The sequence below is a fragment of the Chaetodon auriga genome, chromosome 7 (assembly GCF_051107435.1).
Source record: "Chaetodon auriga isolate fChaAug3 chromosome 7, fChaAug3.hap1, whole genome shotgun sequence".
Lineage (NCBI taxonomy): Eukaryota > Metazoa > Chordata > Actinopteri > Chaetodontiformes > Chaetodontidae > Chaetodon > Chaetodon auriga.
In genome coordinates, this window is record NC_135080.1 from 9,051,055 (window position 1) to 9,075,818 (window position 24,764).

At 40.9% G+C, this 24,764-nt stretch overlaps 4 protein-coding genes across 4 annotated transcripts; 1 reads left to right on the plus strand and 3 right to left on the minus strand.

Annotated features, from left to right (window-relative positions):
- The first annotated feature begins 190 nt into the window (after positions 1-190).
- LOC143323369 (extracellular calcium-sensing receptor-like) lies at positions 191-4,508 on the plus strand. Its single transcript, XM_076735195.1, has 12 exons — positions 191-438; positions 639-880; positions 987-1,069; positions 1,312-1,491; positions 1,633-1,821; positions 1,959-2,225; positions 2,286-2,516; positions 2,690-2,899; positions 3,020-3,143; positions 3,263-3,456; positions 3,695-3,976; positions 4,086-4,508. Exons 1-12 carry the CDS (start codon positions 191-193, stop codon positions 4,506-4,508), a joined length of 2,673 nt encoding a protein of 890 aa, XP_076591310.1.
- Positions 4,509-6,093: 1,585 nt separating this feature from the next.
- On the minus strand, positions 6,094-10,048 carry LOC143323370 (extracellular calcium-sensing receptor-like). The gene is made up of 9 exons (XM_076735196.1): positions 9,939-10,048; positions 9,369-9,663; positions 9,128-9,214; positions 8,597-8,866; positions 8,129-8,335; positions 7,767-8,042; positions 7,281-7,508; positions 7,074-7,197; positions 6,094-6,998 (listed from the first exon to the last, which is right to left on the minus strand). The coding sequence occupies exons 1-9, from the start codon at positions 10,046-10,048 to the stop codon at positions 6,094-6,096; spliced, it is 2,502 nt and encodes an 833-aa protein (XP_076591311.1).
- A 3,628-nt stretch (positions 10,049-13,676) lies between these two features.
- Positions 13,677-17,525, minus strand: LOC143323371 (extracellular calcium-sensing receptor-like). The gene is made up of 9 exons (XM_076735197.1): positions 17,416-17,525; positions 16,850-17,144; positions 16,629-16,715; positions 16,089-16,358; positions 15,635-15,841; positions 15,276-15,551; positions 14,870-15,097; positions 14,666-14,789; positions 13,677-14,587 (listed from the first exon to the last, which is right to left on the minus strand). Exons 1-9 carry the CDS (start codon positions 17,523-17,525, stop codon positions 13,677-13,679), a joined length of 2,508 nt encoding a protein of 835 aa, XP_076591312.1.
- Positions 17,526-19,641: 2,116 nt separating this feature from the next.
- Positions 19,642-23,706, minus strand: LOC143323524 (extracellular calcium-sensing receptor-like). The gene is made up of 9 exons (XM_076735400.1): positions 23,558-23,706; positions 22,982-23,276; positions 22,767-22,853; positions 22,238-22,507; positions 21,733-21,939; positions 21,374-21,649; positions 20,903-21,130; positions 20,696-20,819; positions 19,642-20,617 (listed from the first exon to the last, which is right to left on the minus strand). The coding sequence occupies exons 1-9, from the start codon at positions 23,665-23,667 to the stop codon at positions 19,713-19,715; spliced, it is 2,502 nt and encodes an 833-aa protein (XP_076591515.1). The 5' UTR covers positions 23,668-23,706; the 3' UTR covers positions 19,642-19,712.
- Positions 23,707-24,764: the final 1,058 nt, after the last annotated feature.

Genomic DNA, 24,764 nt, shown 5'->3' on the forward strand with positions numbered 1-24,764 from the left:
GAACTTCAACTTGTTTTTCTCTACAGGTGAATGTCTTAAGGCGAAAATATCTTTTCCGACTACATTTGGAGGGATTTGACCTGATTTAACTTTCATTGCGGGAACTGTTTATAGATATTGAACGTATTGTCTATGAGGAACAAGCTACCTGACTGTACTTATTCAAAGTGTCAAGAGAACAGCTGCATCCATGTTCACTCTGTGGCTCTCCTCAGCCTCAACCCTGCTCTTTGTTGGGTTTGTGGGCAGACAGCTGGGCCTCAGGGTGGGTCTGCAGTGTGTTCAGACAGTGACTTGTTCTCGGTGGGGTACACCCAGCAACCAGGGTCTTTTCCAGGATGGAGATGTAGTTATTGGTGGGCTCTTTAGTCTTCATTCCCAACCTCCAGCTATAGACCACGACTTCACTCAGCTGCCACACTACAAACCTTGCACTGGGTAAGACTGCACTGTACTGTTTACTGCGATTACTGTAGAATGACAATGATAGCGTAATAGCAATTAGCATTTCTGCATCTTGGGTCTTTTCATTTTGATATGACAAAAACTTCATAATCTTGATTAGTAGTGGTGGCTTTGCAGAATCAACCAAAATTTTAACAGATATTTTTCTCATTCCTTTTCTACTGTGGTCTCAGTTTAGAACATATTCCACTGAAATATATGTATGCCATGGCGTTTGCGGTGGAAGAAATCAATAATAGTCCTACGCTGCTGCCAGGTGTGAAGCTGGGGTACCATATGTTTGATAGCTGTGGGCGACCACCATGGGCTCTCCAGGCAGCACTGTCATTGGTTGGAGGAGACAGCAGCAATTGTAAATCAGCAGACCCTCCAGATTATTCTACCGGGTATGGAGAAGGAATCGGGGGAAGGACAGGTAGCTTGTTGTGTACCTATATGAAACTCCACAACATTTATCTGTTGCGTAAACATGATTTTTCATGTGGCAAATTTTAAGTCGATCTTTTTAATGCTCTCATCAGGTGATCATCCTGTTCCCTTAGTCATCGGTGGTGCCTCATCTGTAACAGGCCAAATACTGTCCAGAATCCTGAGCCCACTTTCTGTACCTTTAGTGAGTTTTATTTGAATACACCATAAACACAACACAGTAATTTTTTTTCCTCCTTATTTTCAGGGTGGTGTTGCCATCATTTAATGTACGAACACAGGAAAACAAAAACAACTTTTTGAGATGAAGACAAAAAGTTTGGATGGAAATCAGTTTGAAACGTCTCCTTTTTTAAGGAAAAAAAAAATAAATTTATTTCAAAATAACTTATGATGTAACTTGTTTTTTTCTTTCAGATTAGCTACCTGTCGAGCTGCCCCTGTCTTAGTGACAGGCGGCAATTTCCAAACTTCTTCAGGACCATGCCCAGTGATATTTACCAAGCCCGGGCTATTGCCCAGCTTGCCATACACTTCAACTGGACATGGATCGGAGCAGTGGTAGCAAACAATGATTATGGCCACATGGCAGTAAAGGTGTTTCCATTTGTTGCTGTATTTTTTTTTTGTAGGAGAAATGTTATGGTATTTATACAAGAAGTTTACATAAATACATTATTTAAATACTTTTAATCCATCTAATCTTTTTTCTCCTTTCAACTGTATTGTGCATGTCAGATATTTCAGGAGGAGACTCAGGGGAAAGACGTTTGTCTGGCATTCATAGAGACTCTCCAAAGGGAAAAGATTGTGAGTGATGCCAGACGTGCAGCGCTCACAATTCAAGCCTCGACCGCGAGGGTGATCCTGATCTTTACCTGGTACACTGATGTGAGAGAACTGTTCGTGCAGCTGGCCAAGATAAATGTAAGCCATAAATAAATAAACTGTGTATTGAACATAGCGATGCAATCCAGAACTGAGAGATTTTATTTTATGAACACAATAGGTTTTTAAGATAAATTTTTAATGGGGTCGTGATCTTGTCTTCTTGTTATCACCAGGTGACCGACAGACAGTTTCTAGCCAGTGAAGCTTGGAGCACCAGTGACAGTCTTCTCCAATATCTTGTCACAAGTAAAGTGGCGAGTGGTGTTCTTGGTGTGGCCATTCGAAGTTCACCTTTACCTGGATTTGAAAATTATCTGAGAAATTTGCTTCCAATTCGTCATCCTAACGATGAGTTTCTAAAAGAATTCTGGGGAGCCGAATTCGGATGCAGTCCTGGGGTCACACCTCTCTTTTCATATTCCCCATCATCCCTCAAATCTGTAACCCACACGCAAAAGTCTAGCCATCCGTCAAATGTTTCTACTTCATCTCCTGCCAAGGGGCCCCTTCAGAAAACTTCTCCACCTCCCTGCAGTGGGGCAGAGTCCATGGAGCGAGTGAAGCATCCCTTCACTGATACTTCCCAGCTAAGGGTGGCATATAATGTCTACCTTGCTGTTTATGCTGCAGCTCACGCCCTTCACAGCCTTCTCTCCTGCCCCAACAGAGACAGCCCTCCTGGTAACAAGAGCTCCACCTGCCTCTCTCCAACACACATCAAACAAATCGAGGTGAGCAGGATTATCAGCCTTTTCTTAAGAGGGGAAATATTGCCGTTACCAACTTGTGTTGTCAAATGTCCATGAGAATAATACTCCAAAAATATATTCATTACAAGCATTATTTTTCACAAGCTCTGTCAGTTTCAGTGTGAGCAGTTTCAATATTTTGATGATTTCTGCAGCTGTTGAAGCACTTGAACAACATGAATTTCACCACGCCCCAGGGTGAAATCTTTTACTTCAATGGAGCCGACATTCCAGCGAAGTACGACCTTGTCAACTGGCAGAACACCCCTGAGGAGTCACTCAAACTTGTTTTGATTGGTCGAGTGGATGGGTTTGACCTCCACCTGAATGAGTCAGCTATTCAATGGAGCACAGGATCCAATCAGGTATTCAATAGAAAAATAATGTTAAGATCAAAAACAATGCATATTTGCATATTTATTTTTTTTCTATTTGACAGAAACATTTATTTAGTCCTTGACTATATAAAGTGTCTTTTTGTTTAGGTGCCTGTTTCAGTGTGCAGTGAGAGCTGCCCCCCAGGTACCCGAAAGGCCAACAGGAAAGGAGAACCTCTCTGCTGCTTTGACTGTATCCCATGTGCTGAAGGAGAGATTAGCAGTACAGCTGGTGAGGCTTTACAAGATATGCAGTAATCATGACTGCTGAATCTGTCTGCTTTAAAGCTCATCTGCACTTTCTTGCTTTCTGCTTTACTTTTCTTTCCCCTCCTCTCTTTTCTTTTCCAGGTTCTCTTCACTGTGATCGTTGTCCATCTGAGTTCTGGTCCAATGTTGAACGAACAGCCTGCATCCCTCGTCAGCTGGACTTCCTTTCCTTTAATGAAACCTTGGGCATGACTCTGACTACAGCAGCTGTGTCTGGTGTCACTGTGACAACAGCTGTGTTTGTGGTGTTTCTTTACTACCGTCAAACACCTGTGGTAAGAACTCTGAGTACTGTAAACAAAAATACCCCATCAAATCCTCAGTACTGTGCAGTTGTAGTTTATAGTTTGGTCAATGTCATTTGATTTCTATCAGGGCAGTTTTGTCAGTAAGAAAACGTGGACTACTACATTAGTCAACAAAATATGTGATTACTACTGACTGAATTATTCTCTGGTGGGCTGTTAATGTGCTTGTCTTTTTTTTCATTTGGCTATGACTTCACCTGTGCAGGTGCGAGCCAACAATTCAGAGCTGAGCTTCCTGCTTCTTCTGTCGTTGAAGCTGTGCTTCCTGTGCTCACTGGTCTTCATTGGTCGTCCATCAGCCTGGTCTTGTCGGTTCCAGCAGGCAGCCTTTGGGATCAGCTTTGTACTTTGTGTTTCCTGCCTTCAAGTCAAGACCATAGTTGTTCTGGCAGCTTTCCGCTCAGCTCGGCCTGGAGCTGAAGCCTTGATGAAGTGGTTTGGTCCAGGCCAACAGAGAGGAAGTGTCTGCCTCTTTACCTGTATACAGGTCAGAGGTTCACATGCACTTTCTCGTAACAAAACTATTACATTATTCATATTATTTGAGCATTTAACATACATTAACCTGAAATTGTGTAATGTTTTTTTCCATCAAGGTTATCATCTGTATTATTTGGCTATCGCTGAGCCCCCCTGTGCCTCAAGCTGACTTGGATATCCCAGGGTTGCAGGTCACCCTGAAGTGTGCCATGGCCTCTGTGGTTGGCTTCTCTTTGGTTCTGGGCTACATTGGCCTGCTTGCCTGCACCTGCCTCCTCTTGGCCTTTCTTGCTCGGAAACTCCCCGACAACTTCAACGAGGCCAAACTGATCACCTTCAGCATGCTGATATTCTGTGCTGTGTGGGTGGCCTTTGTCCCTGCTTATGTTAGCTCTCCTGGGAAATATGTTGTTGCTGTGGAAGTTTTTGCAATCCTGGCCTCGAGCTATGGTTTACTGATCTGTATATTTGCCCCCAAATGTTTCATCATCCTTTTGAGGCCTGAGAAAAACAGTAAGAAACATCTGATGGCCAGATAACAACATAAATTAAGATAAATTCATCAAATATGACCAATATTTACTATACCACACATTGTTTGCATCCTCTGTTTTTTCCCTTTCTCTTTATCTTTTCTCTTCTATTTGCATGCCTTTATCATTATTAGTTTGTATTGTTACCAACTGCACATTACCTAAAACCTAGATCTGTAATGTATATTTCTATTAAACCGTTGACAGAATAAAAAAAACCCTTTCATGTCAAATTGTTACCTGTCTTAGAGTCATTATTAAAAGACCAGTCAGTACTTTAAAGAGCTTAGAGTGAAAGCATGCTCTAGTCTTGTGTTTAATATTGTTGGTATTAGGTTATGTTAAGGTTTGGATCACAGACCGTGCCATGCATTTAAATTCAGGATTTTTATTACCTGATACATTCAGACATTATTGTAAAGTGATTATGATCATTATCAGGAAGACAGGCCGATTAATTTTGTGTATTTTGTCAGTTTATTTGAAGACTTGTGAGGAGAACACAGGATCACATCAATATAATATAAGTTCAGAAACTGTACAGTAGTGCAGTGCAGTATTATCAAAACAATACCTGGTCATGAGTGTGTCTTAATACTGCCAATAGAGTCACTTCTTGGTACCATCATCATTTGTTAAGGGAAGACTTTCGTCAGAGTCTATCTAGCATTTTAGGTTTTAGGTAACAGCAGACTACACATAATATTGCTGTTTCCATCTATTATCTACATGAGACAATTTCAGATAGGGTGTTTTTCTCATGAAGGTGAAATACGAGGGTAAAATCAGTGTTTCTGAAACTAATAATACGTGAATATTAACCACTGACAACTAGATGGGTGGCACACATTATTGAAGTTCTGGCAACTGCTGTACGTTTGGGAAAGTGGCTGGGGCTGTACTGTTGATTAAGAATTCACTTGATTTATTTTGCAGTCATTGGATGTTTAATTCTCTTTTCCAATATGACAAATCAGGTGCTGTTTGGAATTGAAAAGCTCCTCCAGTTGACATGGTTCAGCAAAACACATTCCAGCAGCTCATTTGACATAACAATATGTTGGCAAGCAAAAATTTATTTCATCCAGGACATGACACCCTTCCTTGTCTTCAGCCTCTCCCAGTGCACTGATTTCATCTCATTTCTACACTTGTTTCAATTACTTTTAGATGATTGGGAATCAGTTGATAATATTAAGAAGACTCTGAACTTATTTTGTTATGTTTGTAGAGACACCTGGTCTTAAATTGAGCAAAGATTATAAATTGTAACTCTTATTCTATGGCCTAAAGCAGAGCCCTCTAACACCGTGACAGTGCCAGACCCTCAGTTGCTGACTTAGTCAGAATATGCAAATTCTATGGGTGGAAGGTTACTGTCGGGATGAACAGTGGTTATAGTAACCAAAACAATTAATCTAACAATTAAGTTTTTGTGATTAAAATGTCAACAACCAAAAAAATGCTCTTAGATTAGAATAATGCAATTTAGACAGTTTCATAAAAATATATACTTATTTTAAGGATAAAACGCTGGACCACTCTCAACACTAAACGTAACACTTCCAGTCCAAAAACCCAGATTTTATGACTAGATGTCCCGACCCATGATTGCTTTCTTTGTGTTCCTCTCTGGTCTCAGCAGGATTATGTAACATTTGGGTCCAAACAGTGAGAACAAGAGGCCAAAACTGGAGGCCAGGATGGCAAACACCTCCACTGCATCTGAGTATTTGCCTGGTGAGCTGATGTAAGCAGGGACGAAAGCCACCCACACAGCACAGAAGATCAGCATACTGAAAGTGATGAGTCTGGCCTCATTGAAACTATCTGGAAGATTCCTTGCTATGAATGCAATCACACAACTGAGGATAGCCAGTGACCCAATATAACCCAGTAACACTGCAAAGCCAACTGTGGACCCAACTAAACACTCATAAACTATTTTATCATTGTGATATTGAGTGTTTTTATGAGGAGCTGGTGAGGCAGAGACAATCCAGACAGTGCAGATTGCTGCCTGAATTGATGTAAGAACAATAACTGTGCCTCTCTGCTGCACAGCACCAAACCACTTCAGACTGGCTCCACCTCCTGGCTTGGAGGCCTTGAACACAGCCAGAACCACCATGGTTTTCACTAGAATGCAAGAGACACAAAGCACAAAGCTGATCCCAAATGCTGCATGTCTCAGCTGGCATGTCCACAGCCTGGGACGGCCAATAAACAGCAGTGAACACAGGAAACATAACTTAAGTGACAGCAATAGCTGGAAACTAAGTTCTGAATTGTTTGCTCGTACGATAGGTGTTTTACGATGATAGACAAAGATCCCCAGGACAACAGCACAGATACATGTACCCAGCAATGATGCAGCTGTCAAGCAGATACCCAGAGGCTCATGGTAGGAGAGGAACTCTGTTTTCTTCAGAACACAGTGGTCACGCTGGGGGCTGGACCAGAAGTCCTCTGGACAACTGGTGCACTCAGTGGAGTCTATGAAAACAGGGTAAGTCTTGAGATTCATGTTTATATTTTATTTCCAAACAATGTTTGAATATTAATACCAACCAGTCTTATTGCTGATCTTTCCCTCAGAACAAGTGATGCAGTCGAAACAGCACTCAGGTTCACCTTTCTTTGTGGCTATGCGGGTACCTGGGGGGCAGCTCTCACTGCACACTGATCGAGGTGGCTACAGGGAGAAGATCTGTTACTGTGCACCACTTCACATTGAAACAATGAGTTTTCCATGTGGGGTGTAAAAAAAGAAATAACCTTTTTTGATTCATGGTTCCAGAAAACTTTGTTTTCATCAATTGTGAGTTCTTCACCTTTGAAGGCCGACCTCTTGACCTCACCCACGTTCTGAACTTCAGTTCTTCCATCAGGGAGCCACAGCCAGTTCATGATATCATATATTGGTAAGGCATCACCATTTTCATCAAATGCCACTTGATCACCAAAAGGTGTGGTGAAATTGACCTTTTCTAAGTAATACACAAGCTACACGTCAGAAAAAGGGATAGAAGAAAATCAAAGAGGACAGATAAGAAATAAATCTACATGACAATGGTGAACACAGCAGTGCCTTGTATTCAATAATCAAATTTTTATTTGATAAAATTTTTATATTCAAACTTGAATTATTATTTAATTATTTCAAACTATAAATGCTATTAAAGCACTAAAAGCTACAGGCAAGAAATACTGCAGTGTACGATTTAGTAATATTGACAGATGAAGTCTAAACTGATATCACACCTGCCATGGCTCCAGTCTTTTCAGATTGCCACAGCTGTGCCCACTGAAAGGCCCTCTACCTGACTCGCACTGCAGCATGTCATCAAGGGCATACGCCAGAGCATACACAGCCTTGTACACATTGTACTCTGGCCTGAGGTCTGAAATGTCCAATAACTCTGTCTCCACCTCCTCTAGATCTTCCTGTCCAGTGCATAATGTTCCTCCAGCTTCCATCCACCCTGCTGGAGGTGGTGCAAATCTGCACTGAAATGTATGTTCCCAAAACTGGTTTACCTGAAATATATTCAAAACAGTGTGTTATAAATGACAACATATTATTCTTGCACTTACCAGATCAGATTGCAGAGTGTAACACTCACCATGCTATTTCCATTGCTGTTGTTGTAGTGTTGGTCAGGACGTATTTGTAGGAGGAATTCCCTGAGCCCTGGTATTTCTCCTCGACGGATGGCGATGCCCAGTGTTCCACCCAGGTATGGCATGAGTTGGGGGGTCTGGAGCACAGTAGCTGTTGTCCAGGCTTCACTGGCCATCCACTGCAGGCCTGTCACATTCTGCCTCACCACCTGTGCATTTTTTGAGATATAAAAATTCAGAGTTACAGAGTTTACACATTCATACAGAGATACAATAACATGTTTCAGACAGCAGGTCATCCTAACTGCAGTCTCACTTTACAACCTGTCTACAAAATAACAGGTGTGATGTGTTCAATTACTGATATTTATAACAGGCCAACATGATATTGACACATGTTCATTTTGACGAAAAAAACATGAAGTTGTATAAATATACAAAGTTTTTAAAAGATGTATTTCAAGCCCGACCTCTTCCATGAGATTAATCACGAGACTCTCATGTGCAAACACAATGACCACACGAGCTGTGGATTTCTTCATCACATCCACAATCCTCTTAAATTCAGTTGGATCATTGCCCCAAGGCAAAATCTCGAAGTAAGCCAGACAACCTCCACCAGAGTGTGCCAGGTCAGACTGAAAGGACCGGGCAGCGTGGAGTCCATAATCATCATCACTGACCAGCAGACCTGCCCAAGTCCAGCCAAAGTGGTTTAGAATCTGAATCATAGCACGCACCTAAATGAATACAAACAAAGTGAATGAAGTAATGCACAGGCTGATAAATTATTTCAATGTAAAACCTGCCAAACAAGTTTCACAATGGATCATGTCTAATAATTGCCTCTAATCTTTGTCACAACAGCCCCATCAATGAAAAGAAAATGCAAGAGTATTAAATAGCAGATAAAACATTTGTTGCAGTGAATGAATGTGTGATACATTCTTAACTGCGCATGTGGTCTTGAATGCACTTCCATTTTGCTGTGAGATGGTCACCTGGAAAGCATCACTTGGGATTGTCCTAAAGAAGGATGGAAACTTTTGCCGGTCACTCAGACAGGAACATGTGGCAAAATGACTCACCTGTCAGAGACACAGACTGTACATCAAAAAACATTCAAAGCCATTACCCACTCTTTGATGGTTGATTACAGCATGTTTACAACTGACATTAAATCTGAAATTAAATCAAAATGATCTAAGATAATTCTTGATGATGACAAGATGGAAAACTTACCATAGGCACTCTGTATAAACCATAGACAGTGGCGATGGCAATGGAACGTGTAGAGGAAGTATCACCCACAACCCCGAGGACTGGAGGGGTTCCTGCACAGGTGTTGTTTAATATGAGCTGCTTCTCTTGACCACTTGCTAATAACAATGCTGCACGAAATCCAATTCCTAGTTCGGCACAGTTATCATAAAGACTGTATCCCAGAGTCACATTAGGTAGTAGATTGGAGTTTCTGTTGATCTCATCTATAGCAAAGGCCATGGTCTGAGCCCGCCTGAATCCTAGAACATCAAAACTAACACAAAAAACAGCACTGTTTGTGATTAGAAAATACATTACTCAGTAAGTGTGCCAATATGTATGTTGCACAACTAAATGTTTTATAAACAGTCAAGCCAGCTGAATAGCAACAATTAGAAAATGTGAATAAAATGTGACAAAATAGCATTTTTAAAATAGCATGAAGACAGATTCTAATTCTGACTAATATCTGATTATCAAAACATCTTCCAGTAATGGGATTGATTTCCCCCAGTTTCTTCATTTTTGCTGTTTCCCTCATAGACTCACCCTTGGCAGATGGTTGATTGTGGTTCTGAGGTAAATGACAAGTCAGGAGAGACAGAAAAAAAGTGGACTTGAAACAGCCCACCAAGAACTACATCTCCAGCCTTGTGCATCCCATTTAGATGAAACTGTCCTCGCAACTGGCAGGAGGAGGAAGAAAAAAGAGTGGTGGACACAGCAGAGGAACAGTAGGAATACAAAAACATGAAACACATCAGCAACAGCATATTGATGTCTAACAATGCCTGCATGACTTTCGTTCTCTTTCCTCAGCCGAGTCAGTTTTCTTGCTATGTCAACCCCTTTTATTGACTTGCATTATTGTTTAGTCTTGAACACCACCCATCAGGGCATAAGCAAAAGTAGGGCAGGGCCTAAAGTACTCTTCATTTGAAAATTATGTTTTACTGAACAGAACATTTAGAAAAAACTTTCAATAACATCTCACTAGGGCCAAATTAATACCCCTAGCAATCCAAATTTTAGTAGTGGTTGACCCTTATTGTTGAGGTCTATTGAAACTTGCATGACAGTCATATTATTGGCTTATTGAGACTTAAATGTGTATCAAGTGAACTTTGATATCAAAGTTACTTACTGTAGATTTAGAGTTTCATCTCCAGTAAAAAAGCTACTTTCCTTATTGTAAAATAAAAGGTTTCTTCAGGATCACTCAGCAGGTTAAAACCTGAGCAGATACATACATAAGTGTCAGAAGAGCCACATAGTAACTTAAAGACATCAGATATAATTAACCCTGCAGAAACATATGTGAAAGATATGTTACTCCACTTGACCTTTAACATTTAGCGTGTTTGTCACATATTGTTTTGCATATCAACTGAAACACATAGGCACACTGACATACAAGTATTTTCTTCCAGAAGGACAAAACGTTTGAGCTGATAAATTTACCCAGAATTCATACCAAATTCTTACTTAAAATAGTCAGATGCGGTTGTGGAGGCAAAACTGCGCCTACATGTGGACAATGGATTACATATACTTTAGTTTCTGCTTGATTTTTGTTTAATTTTTACTTTAGTAAGGGCACTGAAGTAGCAAGGGGTTTAAGGTATTGACCTTGAATTTCAACACCCGATGATGATGTCATCATGGCAGGTTTGACTTGTGCTTTGAGACTACACTTTTTATTTAGCAGAAAGCCTGTGTTACAGACTTGGACTGTAGAGTTTGAAAGACCTTGGTGTTCATAAATTGTGGATGGTCGAATGAAAGATGTCATAGATTTACAGAGTGGGAAATGTAGGATCCAGTGTTTGAGGGAGTTTCTGCCACAATTTGTTGGTCCCCCAACTTTAGTGCAGTATCAAATGGCTGGGAGGGTCTTGAGAAAAGAGTCAAACAATTTTCTGAGATCTGGCCATGGCTACGAGCTGCACTACACCATGCTGCATGAGGGAACAACAGTTTATTAAGTGGGTAGGGTGGGTCCATCTTAATTCCTCCACAGACATTTTTGGGTAAACCTTACAAGGATAGAACTGTGACTTTCAATTTGGGCATTAAAAGTAAAATTTGGCTTTGACAAGAAAAGCTTTACCAATCAAGGAAACACCGGTATTGGTCAAAGTTGTATTCACACTGAGACAGGTTTTGGCAATTAAAAAACTTCCACTGAAAAATAAAAGTCAGACAGTAAAAATTATCTTATTTCGCTTTGGTAATATTTGTACTCATGTGGAGAAACCCTAAGAACACAAATTGTTAAACTTTAGGTAATTATTCGAGACCATGCACAAGTTCAACCGGGAGCAATTCATTCGAAGATTATTTAATCGTGGAAATCTGGAGTAATAGAGCAGGGATGGCTGGATTGTGTATTGTCAATCAGAGGATAACAGCAGAGCAGGGCAGGTGGTGACTGCAATCTTCAGGAAAGACACTGGAGACTGATAAGGATCAGGGCATAGAAAACAAATCCCAAAGGCAGGAGACAATTGACTTGGAGCAGTGGTAAAATAGGATTAGGCAGGTTCAATAACAGGAAGAGGAATCTGCAGAGAACTAGGAGAGCTGGCCAAACACAACACCGCTCTGACACAAAGAACAGTCTGGTGAAAAGCAGAGTGAAGGACCAGTTTTTATATGCTGCAGGCCACAGGTGTAGTTGATGAGTGAAGTGGCAGCAGGTGTGCAGGTGAATAGGCAGGAGGTAGAAATTAGGTGGCAAAATCCTGATGGAAATAGACACACCCACACACAAAAACAGAGAAATTGGGTTGGGGGGGATTTCATTTTCACACTCAGGTAAATAAATGACTGGGTGGGGAGCAGAGAGCTCTTTTGCCCGTTTACGGTGAAACCGAGTGGTTGCAGATGCTGAATGACTTCCAATGTGGAGTGCAACTTTCTCTTGGGAGGGGGCCATAAAGATTAATTTGTCTAACTAGAACAAACTGCTCATCACCTTCCTGCATAATGGCTCCAGTACCATTTCCCTGCACCTGAAGAAAGTGTGAGGAGCCAGAGAGCACCCAAATGGCAGCTGCTTGAGCTGGGATTGGAAATGTGCATCTCTCAGGTTGATGGACATGAACCAGTTGCCAGGATGCATGCATTCCAACACTTTCTGATTGTCAACACGCGGCAAAGTTGCTTCATATTGCACCTGTTGAACAGAGACAGGTCCAAAATTGGCTTCATCCTGTCTCTTTTCTTTGGTGTGAGAAAAAAAACACCTGATTCTCCTCTCTTGGAGGGATGAAAAGCCTTGGAAAAGCTGGGAGGATCTGTTATGCTTGTTGCTTCAGAGGCCCAAGTGCAGACTGTAACATTAATTTATTGGGATACAAAGACACACAGACTTACACTCTATTTTCAGATATAGTTCATGCAGTGTACCTTTGCAGTTTTCATCATCCCGTTGTCTGCTGCTGTCTCTCACCTCTGTAAAACACTTTTCACACAGAGATTTTACTTACAGTAAAATTAACGAGTCGTTTAGGGTTTTAGTTCATTTTGGAGCCACATTGTAATGTTAAGTATTTTTATGCAACAGGAGCCTTGTTAAATAATTAGGTAATTTGATTTAAGACAAAGGAAATCCTTGGTTAAGGAAAATGAAAGTAGCCTCTGCTGTGGGACCAGACAAGTAGAGCAGTGGCTCTCTACTTAAGAACAGCACCTGCAATCATGATGATGAGAAATGTACTTCTTATTATAAATCAGCACACACGTTCAACCATGATTAAAAAGTTAGTAAAAGGGCTTAATTATTCCATTTCCTTTTGTTGTTGAAAAGTCCCTTAAAGATTAAGTTGTTTTGTCCACCTGAACCTCTACAGTCTCAGCGCTGACCACCAGACCTCATTTACAACCTACCAACACATGCTCACACCTGCACAGAGACCTGCATTTATTTTGACAGGCTGCTATGTCACAAAGACTATCACACAATCAAACACATTATATTTTTTGCTGACCATCAAATAGGCTTACATTTAAAATTATACTCTGGGCTACAAACAGTCAAGAAAAAGAACTGACAAAATGATCTGGTGATATTAATGAAGTTTCCCAGCAGAACTTACATTCCGCGCGATTTCAGGTTTACCCCTCTCACCTAATTCACAAAGTGCTGACCACCCTCATGGCTGAAGGGTGGAGTTATCAGTGCAAGGCCTATCGTTCTCATCTTCACTGATTGCCTCTATTCTTGTATTGTATAGAGAAGAAGGATTTATTCTATCTCGTGTAACGAAGTGCAGTTTTTTTTGACTACCCTCGACTGCCTCGACCCATGATTGCTTTCTTTGTGTTCCTCTCTGGTCTCAGCAGGATTATGTAACATTTGGGTCCAAACAGTGACACCAAGAGGCCAAAACTGGAGGCCAGGATGGCAAATACCTCCACTGCATCTGAGTATTTGCCTGGTGAGCTGATGTAAGCAGGGACAAAGGCCACCCACACAGCACAGAAGATCAGCATACTGAAAGTGATGAGTTTGGCCTCATTGAAACTATCTGGAAGGTTCCTTGCCATGAATGCAATCAGACAACTGATGATAGCCAGTGAGCCAATGTAACCCAGTAACACAGCAAAACCAATTGTGGACCCAACTACACACTCATAAACTATTTTATCATCTTGGTATTGAGTGTTTTTATGAGGAGCTGGTGAGGCAGAAACAATCCAGACAGTGCAGATTGCTGCTTGAATTGACGTAAGAACAATAACTGTCCCTCTCTGCTGCACAGCACCAAACCACTTCACACTGGCTCCACCTCCTGGCTTGGAGGCCTTGAACACAGCCAGAACCACCATGGTTTTCACTAGGATGCATGAGACACACAGCACAAAGCTGATCCCAAATGCTGCATGTCTCAGCTGGCATGTCCACAGCCTTGGGCGGCCAATAAACAGCAGTGAACACAGGAAACATAACTTAAGTGACAGCAATAGCTGGAAACTAAGTTCTGAATTGTTTGCTCGTACGATAGGTGTTCTGCGATGATAGACAAAGATCCCCAGGACAACAGCACAGATACATGTGCCAAGCAATGATACAGCTGTCAAGCAGATACCCAGAGGCTCATGGTAGGAGAGGAACTCTGTTTTCTTCAGAACACAGTGGTCACGCTGGGGGCTGGACCAGAAGTCCTCTGGACAACTGGTGCACTCAGTGGAGTCTATGAAAACAGGGTAAGTCTTGAGATTCATGTTTATATGATATCGCCAAACAACAATGCTTAAAAATGAATACCAACCAGTTTTATTGCTGATCTTTCCCTCAGAACAAGGGATGCAGTCGAAACAGCACTCAGGTTCACCTTTCTTTCTGGCTATGCGGGTACCTGGAGGGCAGCTCTCACTGCACACTGATCGAGGTGGCTACAAGAAGATCTGTTATTGTGCACCACTTCACACTGAAACAATGAGTTTTCCATGTGGTGTGTAAAAAAAGAAATAACCTTTTTTGATTCATGGTTCCAGAAAATTTTGTTTTCATCAATTGTGAGTTCTTCACCTTTGAAGGCCGACCTCTTAACCTCTCCCACATTCTGAACTTCAGTTCTTCCATCAGGGAGCCACAGCCAGTTCATGATATCATATATTGGTAAGACATCACCATTTTCATCAAATGCCACTTGATCACCAAATGGTGTGGTGAAGTTGACCTTTTCCAAGTAATACACAAGCTATATATGTCAGAAAAAAGGACAGAAGAAAATCGATGAGGACATATAAGAAATAAATCTACATGACAATGGTGAACACAGCAGTGCCTTGTATTCAATAATCAAACTGTATGCTACACTTATCAAATTATTTAAAACAATACCTTAAAAGCTACAGGCATATAAACTGATATCACACCTGCCATGGCTCCAGTCTTTTCAGATTGTCACAGCTGTGTCCACTGAAAGGTCCTCTACCTGACTCACATTTCAGCATGTCATCAAGGGCATATGCCAGAGCATACACAGCCTTGTACACATTGTACTCTGGCCTGAGGTCTGAAATGTCCAACAACTCTGTCTCCACCTCCTCTAGATCTTCCTGTCCAGTGCATAATGTTCCCCCAGCTTCCATCCACCCTGCTGGAGGGGGTTCAAACCTGCACTGAAATGTGTGTTCCCAGAACTGGTTTACCTGACAAACATTCTTTCATTATGAATAATGACAATATATTATTCTTGCACTTACCAGATCAGATTGCATGGTTAAACACTCACCATGCTATTTCCAATGCTGTTGTTGTGGTGTTGGTCAGGGCGTATTTGTAGGAGGAATTCCCTGAGCCCTGGTATTTCTCCTCGACGGATGGCGATGCCCAGTGTGCCACCCAGGTATGGCATGAGTTGGGGGGTCTGGAGCACAGTAGCTGCTGTCCAGGCTTCACTGGCCATCCACTGCAGGCCTGTCACATTCTGCCTCACCACCTGTGCATTATACCAAATATATAAATTCAGATTATCCTGCCACCAACAATAGTGTTGAGTCTTGTGAATTATACACAGTTTACACATTCATACAGAGATACAATATCATGTTTCGGACAGCAGGTCATCATAACTGCAGTCTTACTTTACAACCTTTCTGAAAAATAACAGGTGTGATGTGTTCAATTACTGATATTTATAACAGTCCTATATCATAAGTTTTTAAAAGATGTATTTCAAGTCCAACCTCTTCCATGAGATTAATCATGTGACTCTCATGTGCAAACACAATGACCACACGAGCTGTGGATTTCTTCATCACATCCACAATCCTCTTAAATTCAGATGGATCATTGCCCCAAGGTAAAACCTCTAAGTAGGCCAGACAACCTCCACCAGACTGAACCAGGTCAGACTGAAAGGACCGGGCAGCGTGGAGTCCATAATCATCATCACTGACCAGCAGACCTGTCCAAGTCCAGCCAAAGTGGTTTAGAATCTGAATCATAGCACGCACCTAAACGAATACAAAGTGAATCAATGCACAGGCTGAAAATTTATTGTAAAGTAAAACCAGCTTAAGATGTTTTACAATGCATTATGTCTAATAATTGCCTTTAACCACTGTGATCTGGGACCAAACAACCTTGTGAAGAACACAAATAATGCAATAATATTAGACGGAAGAAAAACATTTGTCCTTGCAGTGCATGGACGTTATGTGTGATAATTTTTTAACTGTACATGTGGTCTTTAATGCATTTTCATTTTGCTGATAGATGATCACCTGGAAAGCATCACTTGGGATTGTCCTAAAGAAGGATGGAAACTTTTGTCGGTCACTCAGGCAGGAACATGTGGCAAAATAACTCACCTATGACAGACATTCAAAGCCTTTACCCAGTCTTTCAACCTCTTAAGGTTGATTACAGCAAGTTTAACACTGACATTACATGATCATTACAAATGATCTGAAATAATTCTTGGATGACAAGGCCGAAAACTTACCATAGGTACTCTGTACAAACCATAGACAGTGGCGATGGCAATAGAACGTGTAGAGGAAGAATCACCCACAATCCCGAGGACTGGAGGGGCTCCTACACAAGTCTCCTCTGAAACAATCTCCTTCTCTTGACCACTTGCTAATAACAATGCTGCACGAAATCCAATTCCTAGTTTGGCACAGTTATCATAAAGACTGTATCCCAGGGTCACATTAGGTAGCAGGTTGGAGTTTCTGTTGATCTCATCTATAGCAAAGGCCATGGTCTGAGCCCGCCTGAATCCTAACACATCAAAACTAACACAAAAAACAGCACTGTTTGTGATTAGAAAATACATTACTCAGTAAGTGTGCCAATATGCATGTTGCACAACTAAATGTTTATAAACAGTCAAGCTAGAATAGCAACAATTAGAAGATGTGAATAAAATGTGAAAAAAATAACATTTTTAAAATAGCATGAAGACATATTATAATTCTGACTAATATTTGATTATCAAAACACCTTCTAGTAATGGGATGATTTCCCCCAGTTTCTTCATTTTTGCTGTTTCCCTCATAGACTCACCCTTGGCAGATGGTTGATTGTGGTTCTGAGGCAAATGACAGGTCAGGAGAGACAGAAAAAAAGTGGACTTGAAACAGCCCACCAAGAACTACATCTCCAGCCTTGTGCATCCCATTTAGATGAAACTGTCCTCGCAACTGGCAGGAGGAGGAAGAAGAAAGAGTGGTGGACACAGCAGAAGAACAGTAGGAATTCATAAACATGAAACACATCAGCAACAGCATATTAGTGTCTAACAATGCCCACATGACTTTCACCCTCTTTCCTCCTTTTCTGAGCCAAGTCAGCCAAGTCAGTTTTCTTGCTATATCAACCCCATTTATTGACTTGCAGCTTGTTTAGTCTTGAACACCACCCATCAGAGCATAAGCAAAAGTAGGGGCAGGGCCTAAAATGCATTTCATTTGACATTTTCATTTTCATTTTATCTTGAGGCAGAAGTGATTTGTACACTTTTAATAACATCTCCTCATGGCCATTTTTCCAACCCAAATTTAATTTAACTGTAATGACTGACATGTATTCAAATTTGCACAGCGGTGATGAGATGTATTTATTAGTTTTACTAGACATCATATTAAAGACAGCTCGATGTGTATGGTATATAAAGTCAATATTTCACATTCCTTTAAAACATAGACTTGCATGATGGTGGAATACACATTTTCATCATCACACTGCGGTTTAAAGCCTGAGCAGATACAAATGTTTATCAGAAGAGCCTCTTTATTGTGTGTATAACACAACAAATGCACAAATCATCCAAATCAGGGTTTAAAGAAATGTCCACTAGATGGTAGCAGATGATGAAATAATACTTCTCATGTTTGTTTCATTGCACTGTGTGTGCTTGGTTGATGGCTATTATATCTGCCATCAGAGCTTCATCTGTCTAATTTGCAAATTTACAGTTTTGCAAACTAAGCACAACATGGTAAATCTAAGTCTATGATTACAAGTAGAAACCTGGAGCTTTAATTATTTTTTTTTTAGCTCAATATATGGATAGTAAGTAGTGGAGGACATTGTGAGTTGTTTTCATTTAGGAGCTGTCCTGATACTGACTGACAAGTTAGCAGAAGTACTGAGCCCCTGTACATTAAGAAGCTCCAGCATCTCAGCTCTGCCACTGGTCTGTGCTGCACTCAGGTTTTATGCTTCAGGAAGTTTCTTATATTGACACACTCCTCATTTAGTCTTCTGAGTAAAATGTCATTGATTTCTTCCTGAGGGCAAACATTTGAGCTGATGATAACTGTACAGAGATGACCAGTCCTTCTTAAGACAATCAGGTGTAATTATGCAGGCAAAACATGCAGGAGCCCTGCATGTTGACAATAAATTACTTTTTTTATTATTAGTATTTTTGCCTAAGAGGTGTTTAGACCACCTCTACTTAAGGCAAGTTACAAAAAGAAGAAGTTGTCATGAGGGTCAATGATGCAGGACTGCATAAAAGGACTGGACTGCATTAAACTGGTTTAAAACATACATTAAAGGGAGAAAGTTCTATGTCAGTCTTGAGATCATGTGTCTGAGAAACATGCCATCTGTTTGGGGTAGCAGGCAGCTGTCTTGGTCCATTACTGTTGTCACTTTATGTGCTGCCACTTGGTGATATTTTTGGAGAGCACAATGCATGTTTCAATAGTTATGTAGATGACACAGAACTGTACATCTGTGCTGAACCAAATGATGCTGCAGCTAAAGACTCAATTACAAACTGTCTCTTGGCAATAGGTAAATGGATGAGCAATAATTTCTTGAAGTTAAATGAGCACAAGACTAAAATCCGACTACTCAGCTCTAAAACAAAGAGAGACCCAGATCTAAGATTCAAGTCCCATGTTAACGAGGTGACCAAAACTTCATTTTTCACATTAGAAATATAGCTAAAGTATAACTATTTTTATATCAAAACTCTGGAACACGCTACCTACAAGTATCAGGGAAGCAGCTCACTGAATATTTTCAAAAGAAAAATGAAAACGTGTCTCTTCACTTCAGCAACTAATGAGCTATTGGCTCCTGAAAAAAGGTCTCAAACATTTCTGCCTTGCCTCATGCATATACACTGCTGCACTTCATTTAAAATGTGGCATGAAATGCCTGCTTCAGTTTAATTAAGACCTGTGGTGAATCAGTGTCTGTAGAGAGAGAAAAAAGATTGAGACAGCAGAGACACCAGCACACCACACTTCTATTAATATCAACGTATTGCCTGATGCCTGCATTTTTGTATTGGAGAAAGACAAAGGATTAATTATGTCAAATGAAATTAAGTGCAGTGTTTATGACTAGATGCCCCGACCCATGATTGATTTCTTTGTGTTCCTCTCTGGTCTCAGCAGGATTATGTAGCATTTGGGTCCAAACAGTGCTAACAAGAGGCCAAAACTGGAGGCCAAGATGGCAAACACCTCCACTGCATCTGAGTATTTGCCTGGTGAGCTGATGTAAGCAGGGACAAAGGCCACCCACACAGCACAGAAGATCAGCATGCTGAAAGTGATGAGTTTGGCCTCATTGAAACTATCTGGAAGATTCCTTGCCATAAATGCAATCAGACAACTGAGGATCGCCAGTGAGCCAATGTAACCCAGTAACACAGCAAAACCAACTGTGGACCCAACTACACACTCATAAACTATTTTATCATCTTGGTATTGAGTGTTTTTATGAGGAGCTGGTGAGGCAGAGACAATCCAGACAGTGCAAATTGCTGCTTGAATTGAAGTAAGAACAATAACTGTCCCTCTCTGCTGTACAGCACCAAACCACTTCAGACTGGCTCCACCTCCTGGCTTGGAGGCTTTGAACACAGCCAGAACCACCATGGTTTTCACTAGGATGCATGAGACACAAAGCACAAAGCTGATCCCAAATGCTGCATGTCTCAGCTGGCATGTCCACAGCGCGGGACGGCCAATAAACAGCAGTGAACACAGGAAACATAACTTAAGTGACAGCAATAGCTGGAAACTAAGTTCTGAATTGTTTGCTCGTACAATAGGTGTTTTACGATGATAGACAAAGATCCCCAGGACAACAGCACAGATACATGTGCCAAACAATGATGCAGCTGTCAAGCAGATACCCAGAGGCTCATGGTAGGAGAGGAACTCTGTTTTCTTAGGAACACAGTGGTCACGCTGGGGGCTGGACCAGAAGTCCTCTGGACAACTGGTGCACTCAGTGGAGTCTATGAAAACAGGGTAAGTCTTGAGATTCATGTTTATATGATATCTCCAAACAACAATATTTAAAACTGAATACCAACCTGTCTTATTGCTGATCTTTCCCTCAGAACAAGGGATGCAGTCGAAACAGCACTCAGGTTCACCTTTCTTTCTGGCTATGCGGGTACCTGGAGGGCAGCTCTCACTGCACACTGATCGAGGTGGCTACAGGGAGAAGATCTGTTATTGTGCACTACTTCACATTGAAACAATGAGTTTTCCATGTGGTGTGTAAAAAAAGAAATAACCTTTTTTGATTCATGGTTCCAGAAAATTTTGTTTTCATCAATTGTGAGTTCTTCACCTTTGAAGGCCGACCTCTTAACCTCACCCACATTTTGAACTTCAGTTCTTCCATCAGGGAGCCACAGCCAGTTCATGATATCATATATTGGTAAGGCATCACCATTTTCATCAAATGCCACTTGATCACCAAATGGTGTAGTGAAGTTGACCTTTTCCAAGTAATATACAAGCTACGCATGTCAGAAAAAGGGATAGAAGAAAATCAAAAAGGACAGATAAGAAAGAAATCTACATGACAATGGTGAACACGGCAGTGCCTTGTATTCAATAATCAAATTTTTATTTAATCAAATTTTTACATTCAAACTTTAATTATTGTTAAATTCTATTGAAGCCATAAAAGCTACGTGCCAGAAATACCGAAGTGTAGGATTAAGTGACATAGACAGATGAAGTGTAAACTGATATCACACCTGCCATGGCTCCAGTCTTTTCAGATTGCTACAGCTGTGCCCACTGAAAGGCCCTCTACCTGACTCACATTTCAGCATGTCATCAAGGGCATATGCCAGAGCATACACAGCTTTGTACACATTGTACTCTGGCCTGAGGTCTGAAATGTCCAATAACTCTGTCTCCACCTCCTCTAGATCTTCCTGTCCAGTGCATAATGTTCCCCCAGCTTCCATCCACCCTGCTGGAGGTGGTGCAAATCTGCACTGAAATGTGTGTTCCCAGAACTGGTTTACCTGAAATATATTCAAAACAGTGTGTTATAAATGACAACATATTCTTGCACTTACCAGATCAGATTGCACGGGTGAATGCTCACCATGCTATTTCCATTGCTGTTGTTGTAGTGTTGGTCAGGACGTATTTGTAGGAGGAATTCCCTGAGCCCTGGTATTTCTCCTCGACGGATGGCGATGCCCAGTGTTCCACCCAGGTATGGCATGAGTTGGGGGGTCTGGAGCACAGTAGCTGCTGTCCAGGCTTCACTGGCCATCCACTGCAGGCCTGTCACATTCTGCCTCACCACCTGTGCAGAATACCAAATATATAAATTCATAAAACCATGCCACTAAAGTAGTGTTGAGTCTTGTGAATTATACACAGTTTACACTTTCATACAGAGATACAATATTATGTTTCAGACAGCAGGTCATCATAACTGCAGTCTCACTTTGTAACCTATCTACAAAATAACAGGTGTGATGTGTCCAATTAATGATATTTATAACAGGCCAACATGATATTGACACATATTCATTTTGACGAAAAAAACATGAAGTTGTATAAATATACAAAGTTTTTAAAAGATGTATTTCAAGTCCAACCTCTTCCATGAGATTCATCATGAGACTCTCATGTGAAAACACAATGACCACACGAGCTGTGGATTTCTTCATCACATCCACAATCCTCTTAAGTTCAGTTGGATCATTGCCCCAAGGCAAAATTTCGAAGTAGGCCAGACAACCTCCACCAGACTGAGCCAGGTCAGACTGAAAGGATCGGGCAGCGTGGAGTCCATAATCATCATCACTGACCAGCAGACCTGTCCAAGTCCAGCCAAAGTGCTTTAGAATCTGAATCATAGCACGCACCTAAATAAATAGAGTGAATGAAGTAATGCACAGGTTGAAAAATTATTTCACTGGAAAACCTGCCAAAGAAGTTTCACAATGGATCATGTCTAATAATTGCCTTTAAGCTTTGCCACAACAGCCCCATCAATGACACAATGAATGCAACAGTATTTGATAGCATTAAAAAAATTGTTGCAGTGCATGGACATTGTTTTTGATAAATTTTAACTGCACATGTGGTCTTTAATGCATTTCCATTTTGCTGATAGATGATCACCTGGAAAGCATCACTTGGGATTGTCCTAAAGAAGGATGGAAACTTTTGTCGGTCACTCAGGCAGGAACATGTGGCAAAATAACTCACCTGTGAAAGACATTCAAAGCCTTTACCCAGTCTTTCATCCTCTAAACGTTGATTACAGCATGTTTACAACTGACATTAAATCAAAGTGATACAAAGTTTCTTGTAAGATGACAAGGCAGAAAACTTACCATAGGTACTCTGTACAAACCTAAGACGGTGGAGATGGCAATGGAATGTGTAGAGGAAGAATCACCCACAATCCCGAGGACTGGAGGGGCTCCTACACAAGTCTCTTCTAATACAATCTGCTTCTCTTGACCACTGATCAAGGACAATGCTGCACGAAATCCAATTCCTAGTTTGATGCAGTTATCATAAAGACTGTATCCCAGAGTCACATTAGGTAGCAGGTTGGAGTTTCTGTTGATCTCATCAACAGCAAAGGCCATGGTCTGGGCCCGCCTGAAACCTGGAGTGTCAAAACTAACAGGAAAAAACATCAGTTTACAATTGAAAAACATAAGATAATACAGTAGATCACAGCCGCAGATTTTGAAAACCATTAAGACAGTACAATCGGCACAATTATCATAACACAACAAAACTGCAACATAAGTAATATGTTTAAAATGGCATAAACACAAGATGAAATTCACAGTAATAATATTACTCTGAATTGCGATGATATGTGATTGTCAAATACACTCTCCTAATGGCACTGATTTTCCAGTTTCTCCCTGTTGCTGTGTCCCCGACACACTCACCTGTGGCAAGTAGGTGGTTGTGGGTCTGAGGTAAAAGACAGGTCAGGAAAGAAAGAAAAGAAATGGATTTCAAACAGTCCACCTAGAACCACATCTCCAGCCTTGTGCATCCCATTTAGAGGAAACTGTTCCTGTAACTGGCAGGAAGAGGAATGAAGAGGGGTGGACACAGCAGACGAAAAGTACAAATACATCAACATGAAACATATGACAAGGTGCGAGGTGATCTTTACAAATGCCAACATGACTTTCCTCATCTTCACTCTTTTTCCGAGCCCAGTCACTTTTATTGCTATATCAACCCCTTTTACCGATTTGCGGTATTGTTCAGTCTTGTGCACCACCCATTAGAGCATAAACAATAGTAGGGGCAGGGCCTAAAATGCATTTCATTTGACATTCATTTTGTCTTGAGGCAGAGGTGATTTGTACACTTTTAATAACATCTCCTCATGGCCATTTGTCCAAAACAAAAATTAATTTGACTGTAATTACTGACATCTATTCAAATTTGCACAGCGGTGATGCGATGTATTTCTTAATTTTACTAAATATCATATTAAAGACAGCTCGATGTGTATGGTATATAAAGTCAATATTTCACATTCCTTTAAAACATAGACTTGCATGATGGCGGAATACACGTTTTCATCAGAATCACTCTGCAGTTTAAAGCCTGAGCAGATACAAATGTTTATCAGAAGAGCCTCTTTATTGTGCGTATACGACAACAAATGCACAAATACAAATCTGGGTTAAATCAAATGTCCACTAGATGGTAGCAGATGATGAAATAATACACCTTCTCCTGTTTGTTTCATTGCACTGTGTGTGCTTGGTAGATGGCTATTATTTCTGCCATCAGACCTTCCTCTTTCTAGTTTGCAAAATTACAGTTTTGCAAACTAAGCACAACATGGTAAATCTAAGTCTATGATTACAGGTAGAAACCTGGAGTTTTAATTATTTCCTTTTAGCTCAATATATGGACAGTAAGTGGTGAGGACATTGTGAGTTGTTTTCATTTAGGAGCTGTCCTGATACTGACTGACAAGTTAGCAGAAGTACTGAGCCCCTGTACATTAAGAAGCTCCAGCATCTCAGCTCTGCTACTGGTCTGTGCTGCACTGAGATTTTATGCTACTGGGAGTTTCTTATATTGTCACACTCCCCATTTAGTCTTCTGAGTAAAATGTCATTGATTTCT